General features: G+C 34.3%; 1 protein-coding gene across 1 annotated transcript in view; it reads right to left on the minus strand.

Moving 5' to 3' along the window:
- LOC106875431 (protocadherin Fat 4) overlaps nt 1-12,335 on the minus strand; it is a 483,512-nt gene that overhangs the window by 201,761 nt on the left and 269,416 nt on the right. Inside the window, exons 20-21 of the mRNA XM_014923579.2 lie at nt 11,471-11,599; nt 217-390 (exon numbers count right to left, since the gene is read on the minus strand). Coding sequence (XP_014779065.1) covers nt 217-390; nt 11,471-11,599 — 303 coding nt within the window. The remainder of the gene's footprint in view (nt 1-216; nt 391-11,470; nt 11,600-12,335) is intronic.

Genomic DNA, 12,335 nt, shown 5'->3' on the forward strand with positions numbered 1-12,335 from the left:
AATCTGATTATTATAGGGGTATATATATACATACACATGCACATGTATATATATATATATATATATATATATATATATATATATATATACACACACAAATACACACATGTATGTATGTAGTATAAATATTTCGACAATACATGACATTATGCTTTGTAAAATGAAATCAATATCGTTCATACAATTTCTATAAAAGGAATAAAAAATTGTCCATACCACTAATCGGTATTCACATTTGGTTTCACAGTCGATCGTAGACGATTTCTTTACTCTCACTGTCCCTACAACAGGATGAATCGAGAATTTGAAACTTCCAGGACCTGACAAACTGTATCTGATATTTTGGTTCTTCCTTGTTTTGTCAGCATCTTTGGCTTCAATTTTCTGTTCCTGCTCATTTAAGAAAATTTATAAAATTTGTTAAATTTTGAAATGACAGTTAAAATTATTATTATTATTATTATTATTATTATTATTATTATTATAAATGATAGGGACAAGCGCGACTAATGTTATGTGAGAAAGACTATGAAGAATGCTACTTGTCATGACAGTTGTGTGTTATTATGAATGATGATGCGCAAATGTAGCTATTCGGGAAAAAATGCTGAAATAAATTTGATGACATTATGAAATCAAAAGCCCAAGCTCGGAACAACATTAACAAGAAAATTAAGAATGTAATGTAATCTGGACACCGTTATGTATGACTGACACTTATTTGATGCATTACGTGGATGAAATAACACGAAACTTTTAAGTAAACGAGACCAGCATCTGGGACAAACAATATAAAGTGATTTGGACTTTTGAACATGAATAAAACAAAACGGGACAATCCCATTAAATACAATTGACGCTTAGTGCATTATATTCGATGCGTTAGTATTACAAAACAAATTATGTTGTTTAAATAGCACACGAAATATAGAGTAAGTAAACATTAGGAAAGAGCAAAATTAAATAAAACTTTTGAATACAAGCAAAGCAAACGAAACGAACAGACTGAAAAATAAAAATCCGAGGGATAAATCAATTAAAGGCAAAACCACTATGAGTTGAATCGGAGTAAATGAAGAATCTCCTGTGTCAGTTTCCGTGATCACTATAACGATGCAAAAATAACGCTACATATAGTTCAGAACCTCTTAAAAGGTTAACACTTAGTAGAAAAGATCATATGATACATTTGGCATAAAAAAGAAATTTAAAAAAATAAAAATTAAAACATAACGCTAGAGTAATAGACATTAAATTGAAGTGTTACATGGTTTACATGGCTACATTCAGTACACAGGAAGATTATTAAAGAGACGCCTACATTACAAATGAAAATAAAATAAAACAGATGAAGAGATGAAAATGCCACTGCGAACACATTTATTAATGTATGGAGATTTTTTACAAACTGTTCCCGGAATTGAAATAAAGCTACTTAAGGAAAGAAGTCACGCGGAAATGAAAACTAAATAAGCGATTACGCATATAACTACCTGTCATAAGGGAATGAAAATAGCCCAACAGAAGCGATTACAAACGAAACCTGTCAAAAACCGGCTATTGCACAACAAGAAGAAATAACTATAAAACACTTAATGTTCAATAGAAAACAAGGTAATACAATGTACATTCAGTAAATGAGCTCCTAAAGCGCAACAAAAATACTACAGAGTTCATCACTCATGGAAGAACAAAGATGTTTCTGTAAATCGAAAGTAAGCACTAGATAAAAATGGATCAAAATAGAAAATTTAAATCTCTATGTGGAAAAGTTGAAATACAAATTAGAAATTAATTACACCAAAGAAAATGTCTTAAAATAGATAACAACTGAGAGTACTGAAAAGTGAAATATAAAATCAAAACGGAATTCCAAAATATACCGGAGAAAAATGGCGAGGAAATAATTCTCTGCAAGATACGGTTGTTGTTGTTGCTGTTGGCACTCCGTCGCTTACGACGTCGAGGGTTCCAGTTGATCCGATCAACGGAACAGCCTGCTCGTGAAATTAACGTGCAAGTGGCTGAGCACTCCACAGACACGTGTACTCTTAACGTAGTTCTCGGGGATATTCAGCGTGACACAGTGTGACAAGGCTGACCCTTTGAATTACAGGCACAAGAGAAACAGGAAGTAAGAGTGAGAGAAAGTTGTGGTGAAAGAGTACAGCAAGGTTCACCACCATCCTCTGCCGGAGCCTCGTGGAGCTTTAGGTGTTTTCGTTCAATAAACACTCACAACGCCCGGTCTGGGAATCGAAACCGCGATCCTATGACCGCGAGTCCGCTCCCCTAACCACTGGGCCATTGCGCCTCCACGCAAGATACGGTAGAGCAGAAGCAAACAACAGGGAAAACTAATAATGATTTAAAAGCTCTGGGATAGAAGCAGACGTAGGAGTAATACTTAGATACAAACAACTGCAAAAATAAAATAATGAAAAGAAGATAACACCATATCCAAGCTTTCAACACGTCTATGTAGTAGTTTGAACACGTATCAAATAAGGTACATCACAACGACTTGGCTATAGAAGGAGAGCAGGGAAAATGGTTTATATATGATAACTAAGGTTTATTTTCTGATAGACCAAAAGTAAGCAAAGGAGAAACTTTCAATGTGTAAGGAGGAAGGCGAATGACTTTAAAATAACACCGATAATAATGGGAGCACTCATGTTAAAATTTGAAGGATTTGAGTATGATACATATTAACAACCATAAGTCTTTGGATAGTGATCTCCATGTACAGATGCTGGAAACATTAGCCATAAATAAAGTACCAACTATGAATTAATGAAAAGCAATTCTGTTGATACAGACAAAGGAGAGTATTATTAAAACAAACCTCGCATTGAATGGAAAACTAATATTTCAAGGACGCTTATTTTAACTCTCTAATATATTTTTGGTGTATGCTAGTATCTTTAGCATTTTAAACCAGATAGAAATCGAATAAAAATACTATGGAAGGATATCAGGCTATAAAATGTTCCAATGCAACCTCGAGGAAAAGACAATAAATTAGGACTGTTAATATCATGAGAGGCTTCAACGAAATCCAGATTTAGAATTCTTTAAAACCAATGAACTAGACAGAATAGAGCACATATAAATAGAAGAAAAGTTAGGAAGCAATATTATAGACTCGTTTGGTGAATACTTAAAACTGAGTTAGATGCAAAATGTAAGTTAATCGGTATCTGTAGCTGTGTCAGTAATACGTTTTAGTTATAATATATAATCCGAAGCTCAGGAATTACAAATAGACACGGTATACAGGAAATAACACTACAAGACATTGCACATATATTACGTAGAATAATGTCAATACAACATGAAACACAGAACCAAAAGAAAATACAGCATGTGGTCAATACGCAGAAGATGCACTCGGCACTGCAATAAAAGCACACGGTTAAAATATGACGACAGAAATACGTACTTATGAATATGGTAATAATGATAATGAAAGTGGTGATGATGAGTTGCAAAGTGAATGAGACAAGGAAGCGACTGCGTGATTGTACGGTATGGATACCATAGTAGTTATCATTATATTCAAAACAAAAACGCGCGCGCACACCACATGCAAAAATCATCAGGTTATATTTCTTTACAAAGAATTACAGAAAATTATGATTTAGACTGAATTCATTTCCTGAGAATATGAGTCTCAACAAGATACAAAGCACTACCAGCAGCAACAGCAATAGCAATAACTACATCAACAACAATAACAACACCAACAACAAGTATTTTTCACTGGCATTGGCACAAGCTGTGAGGGAGAAGAGAGTCGAATGACTAGACACCTGTAAATACGTAATGCAAATTCGATCCTGGGTGGAACTAAGTCTCGCCACAAAACTGTAGGAATTTGTGAGAAGGAAATAAAACTGTTTCGATTTCAAATACCATATAATTAACGCCAACTGTCAGTTGGATAAGTTTAATTTTAGAAAAGTTTAGATTGTTTTCTTGAGAAACTAAAAGCGCAGTATTCGAACTGAATGAAAAGAACGTGTGTAATATGAAGAGTGTGCTCATTTTGATTGATTGCTTTTTATGTTTAACTTCAGACTAGTCCCGATTCAGCTGATGTTTAATTAAAAGCATCCTCTGCCTCTTTTTAGACGTTGCATATAATCAAGCATTATCCAGTAAGTAACTTGTTTTAAGAAAATAAGGTTTAAATTATAGGATTGAAGCAGATCCTGGGCCGGATCGCTGGAGAGCCGTGGTGATACCATGTTAAGATCACTATGGTTTCACGAGTTCGGCTAATTAACCGACCAATCAGTGTCAAGTCATCACGTGATTCGATTTTTTAGAACTCTCTAATGAGTCTTATAGAGGTTGGGCTGTTGGTGGTAGCTTCAGAATGTTGAGGCAGTTGCTGTAATTACTCCATTCCCATTTTCTATTCATCAGCTATGCAAATAGAAGGTAGAGATTTTGCCATCATGAATATTTTCCCAGCTGTGACGGACTACTCACTGATTGGTACCTACCAGGTATTTTGTCGTAAACCCCAGTATTATGTCACTTCCGGTTTGTACAAATCGTTGCTTTTATTCTTCATCCGAAGACAAATGCAAGAAACACTATGTACTGTAAATAAAACTTATGTTAATTGTTCGTGGGTGTTGTTTATCCTTTTACGCGCTGCCCTAGAAAGACATTTTGCTTCCCCACAAGCATCAATCAACAGCCACAATAGAAAACATTCCACCATAGGATATTTGAGCTACTCTTTCTAACAGATCGAAGACTCAATAACGATTTCCCGTGTATCACGAAAATAAAGCAATTTACAAACAGACAATAGGTTTCCTAAAGAAGAGAAAACGTTTGAGTAAGGATGGAAAAGTAGAAGCTTTTGCTATGTGAAAAAGAAACAAAATATGAGAAATATGCTATCAGCAACTGTCCAAACACACTCAAATTCATGCTAACGCGACATCCATTTATCTCTTACTACTAAACTAATAATTTAATAGAAACTTCATATTTAATACAATTACGTAATTCATTCTTTACAAATCAAATTATATTCGATGACTGTAAATATAACTGAATAACAATATTAAATAAGTGTGTCAGCCTATCAAATAATCACTCTCACTCACTCCCTCATATACGCACACACATATACGTACACATCTACACACATACACTCTATGTGTGTATGTATATGTATGTGTATGTATATGTATGTATATGTATGTGGACGTATATATATATATCTCAGACACGTGCCGTCGGTAGTTACTTAGGGCAGGCAGCTGGCGATCTCTATGTAGTAAAACACACAAAAAATAAATATAGAAATGTAGGCAGCATGTATACTACATCAGTACTATACACAGGTTAAATACTTAGATTGAAAAGCAGGGGCAAATTATGCCTACCTAATCTCCAAACAAATAAAACATTTTGCATTTTATGCATAGTAATCAGACTAACCTTCATAATTTTATTGAATTAGGTGAATATTTTGTCATGAAAGGAAAATATTACTATTGATCTATTTTATTCAGGGTAGGTACTGCCTACTTTGCCTACCTTGGCGGCACGTCCCTGACACACGCACACTTCAGATAAGACAAAATGAGTTTAGCACATCTTTGATTTTAATGACTTGTTACAATTGTTTCTAAAGCATTCTGCTTTAACGCTAAATATACATACACATATCCATGCATACATCCATCCATAACACACATATATATACATATATTCTTTTACTTGTTTCAGTCATTCGACTGCAGCCATGCTGGTGTTAAATGCATACATTCAGAAGTACATCATTACGAATGGTATGAGTAACTGTGCTAATGAGAACAACTAATGATCTTGTGTCTAGTGAGGGTTATTAGGCCAATAACAATGAAAATAAACACGCACTGTTTCAATACCGCTTCTTTATTTTTTTAGCAACTAACTATTCAAATTGTCGATGAATGTGATGGCTGAATGACCAATTGGATGTTAGTTTTCTTTGTCAGTGTCCGTTCGTCGCTATTCGTGACCTTATCAATGACATGCCCTTGCTCTTCAAGATATGCTCTGAATCTGTCTTGCGTATGTGTGTATGCAAATTTCTTCTGAGTGTTTATTTAGGAGTATTTCTGGTGTGTGTGTGTGTGTGTGTGTGTGTGTGTGTGTGTGCGCTTGTGTGCATTTCACGCGCGCGTGCGTGCGTGCGTGTTGTAGCCAGTTGCTTTTTGAATAGATAAGAGTGTGTGTATGTTTGTTTCTGCGCATTCTTTTCTGAGTGGGTTTTACCGTGCATGTGTGCGCGCGAATATGTGTGCGTGTGCTTATGTATATCAGTATATGCGTGTGTGTATGGATGTGTGTGTGCATGTGTGGTTGTGCATTCTTGTGTGTATTTGTTTTCGTGTGTGTGTTGATTTATATGGTTGTGTACTGGAATTGTTGAATTAAAACAGTGACGATGGTACAAAATTAAGCCAAAGCATTTATATTATGATTTGGTCAAAGCAAATAACATAAATTGTCTAAATATCATTTTCACTATAGACAAAACGCCTGAAATGCTGGGGTAGAAGGCTAATTGATTACATCGACATCAATGGTTAAGTATTCCTTTATCAGCCCCGAAAGGATGAAAAGCAAAATTGATCTCGGCAGAATTTGAACTCAGAACGTAAACAACTAGAAGAAATGCTGCTAAGCATTTTGCTCATCAGATTAAAATTGTCTCAGTTTGATTGACTGACAAAGCCGGTTATATTCCAGCTTCAGCATTTTTAGTGATTAGGGAATGGGCAGCCAGTAGTTGTGAAGATAACTGATCCTGCAACATTAAATGTTTATTTTATCTACATTAACATTATGCAGAAAACAACCGCAACAGAATAAAATTGCACATCATATGACGAAACTATATTCTTTACAACCAAGTTTTTTTTTTATGTAAGAATTATCTTAGTTCATATTTTAATTGTATCTCTTAGAAGCAATAAATAAACAGAGTCGCATAAAACTGGATGTTGCTAAAGTAAACACACGGTGTATTTACAAAACATTGTTACAAAAAGATAATATATCAAATCTCAGAATTCAAAATGTTTTGAAAAGTCACTGATAGTTTGCATTTCTTAATTATTGTTCTGTTAATAATTTGAGTATATTACAGAGATACAGCTGTAGATAATGTAATATGTCATGTTTATGATAAAATAATGCCGATTTAACATTAAGTATGAATTTAAACAATGTTAATTTTGCTTTGATAATCGCTTTTCTAATGGCAATATAAATTTCGAAAATTTGAAACATAAATCATTGCGCTGGATGATGTCGAAGAAGGTGGCAAACAGTAGGTTTTCATAACATGTACATGATAGCATTATAGCGTTCTACTTCGTTTCTGTGGGTTCTATGTTTAATACTTTAGATTTGACTTTTCAAAGCGCCGACTATGTATGGATCCGATTCACTTGTAATATTCATTCTCAGTAGATACCGAGGTTAATCTAAAACCTTCGGACTGCATGTTCATTGTATTTAAGCTATTGATATTTTCTTTTGGGATTCATTATTTCAAATAACAATCGTCTGTGATTAGTTAAAAAGAAACCAATAACTTAAAGCTTTCCTGTGAATATTTATGCGTTTCTGTCTTTACGTTCTGAGTTCAAATTCCGTCGAGGTCGACTTTTTCTTTCATCCTTTCGGGGTCGATAAAATAAGTACCAGTTGCGTACTGGAGTCGATCTAATCGACTGCCCACCACAAAATTTCGGGCCTTGTTACTAGAGTAGAAAAAAATATTTATGCACTTCTTGAATTGTTCATCTCAGAATCTTAATGACAATACTTACGTGGTTTGATTGGATAAAGCTACAGAATTGTAAGCGAGTTGTATAGTTATTTGTATGGGAGTTGTATAGTCTTTTGTATGGGAGTTATATAGTCATTTTGATTCCACAGCAAAGCCAATAGTAAGGTCAATGAGGGTAGTGTTTTAAAGCAAAAGTACAAAGAAATAGACTAAATATTGGCTCGTATTTAGTGTAGTGTTGTACAAGTTCTACTATTTCACCATGCTTTCGAAAGTATCAGCTATAAAAAGCAAACAATAAACTACTTCATATTATTTAAGTTTAGAAGGAAGTCATATAATTTTGCGAAAGGACAATAACGATAAAAATTTTGCCTGTAGTATTTGGTTGAGATTCATTTTTAAGTATCTTTGTAGGAAGAACAGCAATATCGCCATATTCAATAAGATAATAAAACAGAATATAAATATTCGAATATCGTATACAATGAAATGAACTGCTTTACTATTCAAGATTAATACGTTTGACCCTTTCCTAAAAGGATCTGTCACCCAATTCTGAAAGAGATTTGAGCTACAACATGAAATCTAAAGGCAGTATTAACATTTGTGGCCTTTATGACGGAGTGCTGGCAGATTCGTTACCACACGGGAAAAATTGCTTAGTGGTGTTTTTCAGCTTCTACGTTCTCAGTTCAAATTCCGCTACAACCGACTTTGCCTTTTATCGTTTTGGGGTCGATAGTATAAGTACCAGTTGATCACTGACGTTGATGTAATCGACTTATCCCTTCTCTGAAATTGCTGGCCTTTTTGCGAAAATTTTAAACCGTTATTTGTGGTCTTTAAAGAAAGTCTTTCGATTCAGTTCACAGAGCAGAAATACTTGAAATACTACAATTATAGAGTGTACATCAAAAGATAATGCCAAAATACTTTACTCTGAAACAAAATCCATTGTACTTATACTCGATGGTAAAACAGATCACTTAATTGATTGCAGGAATTCTTGAAGGCAATACACTAACATATTTTGTTTTAATCATTGTCCTTTCATATACACGGCGAGTATTAGTGGATATGATTTTTAGTAAAGGTGTGTTTTAGACACTGTACGGTAATGCTCATGCTATCCACCCCCTAATTAACCGATAGTGAATTTTCAGATAATGTTGCACTACTTGCTAGTTACTTATATGGTGCACAAGATCACTAATCTTTCTCGAGATTACAATAATCTGCATAGGGCTTTATATAAACAACCTCTAAAACAGAATACACTCATTTATGTCATGCGAGAACAGGCACGATTGTTACAGCTAAAAGCCTTGAACAGTAATATTCTAAACTGCGTAAAAACTTTGAAATACTTTGACGTTCTCATTTGCAGTAAACTGATCAGTATTTAAACAATCCATTAAATCCACGAATTTCGTGCTCAGTTTTCATTCGTGGCTCAGAATAATGGGAACCTATTAATAAGGCCTTAAAGACGTTTAAATGATTGATACAACCGACTTCTAAGTAGGTCACAAAATCTTATGTGGAAAACACATTGGATATGAAGGAAATTTTATGCTGAGCATTGCTTAGACAAACGCATAGTCTTGAATAATCCTTTTATACTTTCGAAACGTTGCGCTTTGTACTTTGGAGACAAAACTGACCAGCTAATGAGAAGTTTTGTTCTGCTTTCCTGGTACCATTGTCAGAGATTCAAGACATAATGTGTGGGACCTTTGGTGTGGTGATTCATGATCCTGCTATCTGGAGAGGAGTTGTATCTGTCTTGACAAAGATTGCCAAACGGATGATGAATGGGCTCAAAATATTAAACATACAGGAACGTAACCAAATACCAAAATGTATTTTATCTTTGAATTAAGATGAGTATACTATTCATAGAGAGAAAAGTAAACTAAAAATATGAAGTGAATTCTGTTTTATATGGGGTGGGAAATGAAAAAGTTTGATGTTTATCATTTTGTGAAAGTTTACAAGCAACACAAGCGAAATTGAAATTGATAAGACTTGGAATTATATCTATATGTTTATTTTTATTCCAAGTTGACATGTATATTTGGAAAAAAATATTATTTACAGATGCCCATTTTCTCTCAGTCCTGCAGTTAATTTTAAATTGTGCTTAAGAATCTTGAACAAACCAAAAACGACTATATCCAAATATATCTAACTACGAGGGGATATTTATTATAAAAAAGGGAAACAGTTCTCTGCGGGACAAGCCCATCGTAGTTCGGGTTTCCGCCTACCGAACGGCGTTACTCAGCTTAGTCGTACTGACACATATTGCATCTTTGTTTTGCAGTGCTTCTCCTTTGCTCGTCGATTTTCGCGATGGCTGAAACGAAGGAACAGCGTGCTTCCATGGAATTCTTTTTCTGCTAGGGGAAACGGCGGTCGAAACAGTTGTCATGCTTCAAACAGCTTACAGAGACGCTGCTGTGAACAAAACACAAGTTTACGAGTGGTTTTCACTCTTTAGGAATGGTCACTTGTCGCTTGAAGACCAACCACTTTCAGGACAACTGTAGACCTCCCGAACAAATGAAAACATCACGAAAATTCATGAATTGATCTTGGAGTACCATCACTGAACAATTGACGAACTTGCTGATATGATTGGTGTGTCCTGAGCTCCTGCCAACGAATTTTGAGTGAAGAATTGCGAATGAAAAGAGTTGCAACAAAATTTGAGCCTCGCTTGCTAACGAAAGATCAAAAGCAGTCACAACTGAATGCGTGTTGTGAACTGAAAGAACAGCTGAAATTTGATCCGGACCTTTTTTCGAAGGTCATCACTGGTGACGAAAGCTGATGCTACGGAATTTGCAGATGTGGAAGAGGTGAAGAAAAAACGACGGCTGCGTTAAAAGACATCACTTCGCAAGAGTTCCAGCACTGCTTCGAACTGGAGAAAATGTGTCTGGACCGATGCATTGTTTCAAATGGAGAATACTTTGAAGGCAATTGAAATGTAAACATGTAAAACTAAGTAAATAAAAAATATTTCAAAATTCCGGTTTCTTTTGGGTATGCCAATATTATTGTAAAAAAAGAAAAAATAATTTTAGTTTTGAGAATTGTATTTTCGTGTAGGACAAAGTGGAATTAACATTTTGAACTAACATGTATTTTTTATAGCGCTCATTCTGCTATCATGAAGGGGGAAAATAAATAAAGCTGAAATAACGGTTAACTCTTCATAACATTTATATATCTCAGATATTGACTTTCACGAAGCAATAATGAAGTTATGTTTAGGAAATGTTTCAGATAAAGTGAACAAGCAAAGGTGATAGAGTTAATCACAACTGATATTAGTTTATAAATAGTGTATCTGAGAGAGAGAGAGAGAGAGAGAGAGAGAGAGAGGAGAGAGAGAAAGAGAGGGAGGGAGAAAGAAATAATTACATATGCCATCGTGATGGTAGCATATGTAATTCAATTGGTTATAATGAGAATTACTTGGACAAAGTGTTTGCGTTGAAATGAAAAATTCCTGGGCATTAGTATTATGGACCAAATTGTGCAGGGAAGGAGGATGAACTTGTATGAACATGATAACTACAAAGAAAAACTTTAAAACGATGGTGTTAAGGATGATTAAAAATCGAGAAAAATATAACTGACCATTTTCACAAATGTATTCTTGCTTGAGGATGGCGAGGTCTCTTCGATGTATCCCTGATATTTCTGGCGGCTAAATACAGGTGCATTGTCATTCACATCAAGTATTTCAATATTTATACTCGCAACATCCTAGGATTAATTGAAAAACAGAATTTAGAAACAGAAGTAAGAAGAATTCTCATTTTTATTAAATTATAATAAAAAAAACATAACGTATACGATGCAGTAATAATGATTTAAATAAGAATTTAGAATATTTATAGGTTTTTGAAGATTAAAACGATATTTAATAATAATAATAATAAATAATAATAATAATAATAATAATAATAATAATAATAATAATAATAATAATAATAATAGTAATAATTTGTACTAAAGGCACAAGGTCTGAAATTTAGGGGTGGAGACTAGTCGATTACCTCGACCCCAGTGTTTCACTGGTTCTTAATTTATTGACCTCGAGGGGTTGAAAGGCAAAGTCGACCTTGGTGGAATTTGAACTCGGATCGTAGCGACGGGTGGAATACCGCAAAGCATTTCATCCAGTGCGCCGCCTTAATAATAATAATAATAATAATAATAATAATAATAATAATAATAATAATAATAATAATAATAATAATAATAATAATAATACAGACACGACAAAGCTGGGACCTATATACACTGGAAGCTATGCCAACACTATGGAATAACAACAGAAAAACGATGGTATAAACACACGCCAGAAAAGGTCACAGAAAACGAGAAAGCAACCATACTCTGGGATATGCCAATACACACAGATAGAGAAATTAAGGCAAATAGACCAGATATAGTTGTCAAAGATCATGAAGAAAAAAATGCTTTCTAATTGATGTAT

The sequence above is a fragment of the Octopus bimaculoides genome, chromosome 15, assembly GCF_001194135.2.
Source record: "Octopus bimaculoides isolate UCB-OBI-ISO-001 chromosome 15, ASM119413v2, whole genome shotgun sequence".
NCBI classification, from domain to species: domain Eukaryota; kingdom Metazoa; phylum Mollusca; class Cephalopoda; order Octopoda; family Octopodidae; genus Octopus; species Octopus bimaculoides.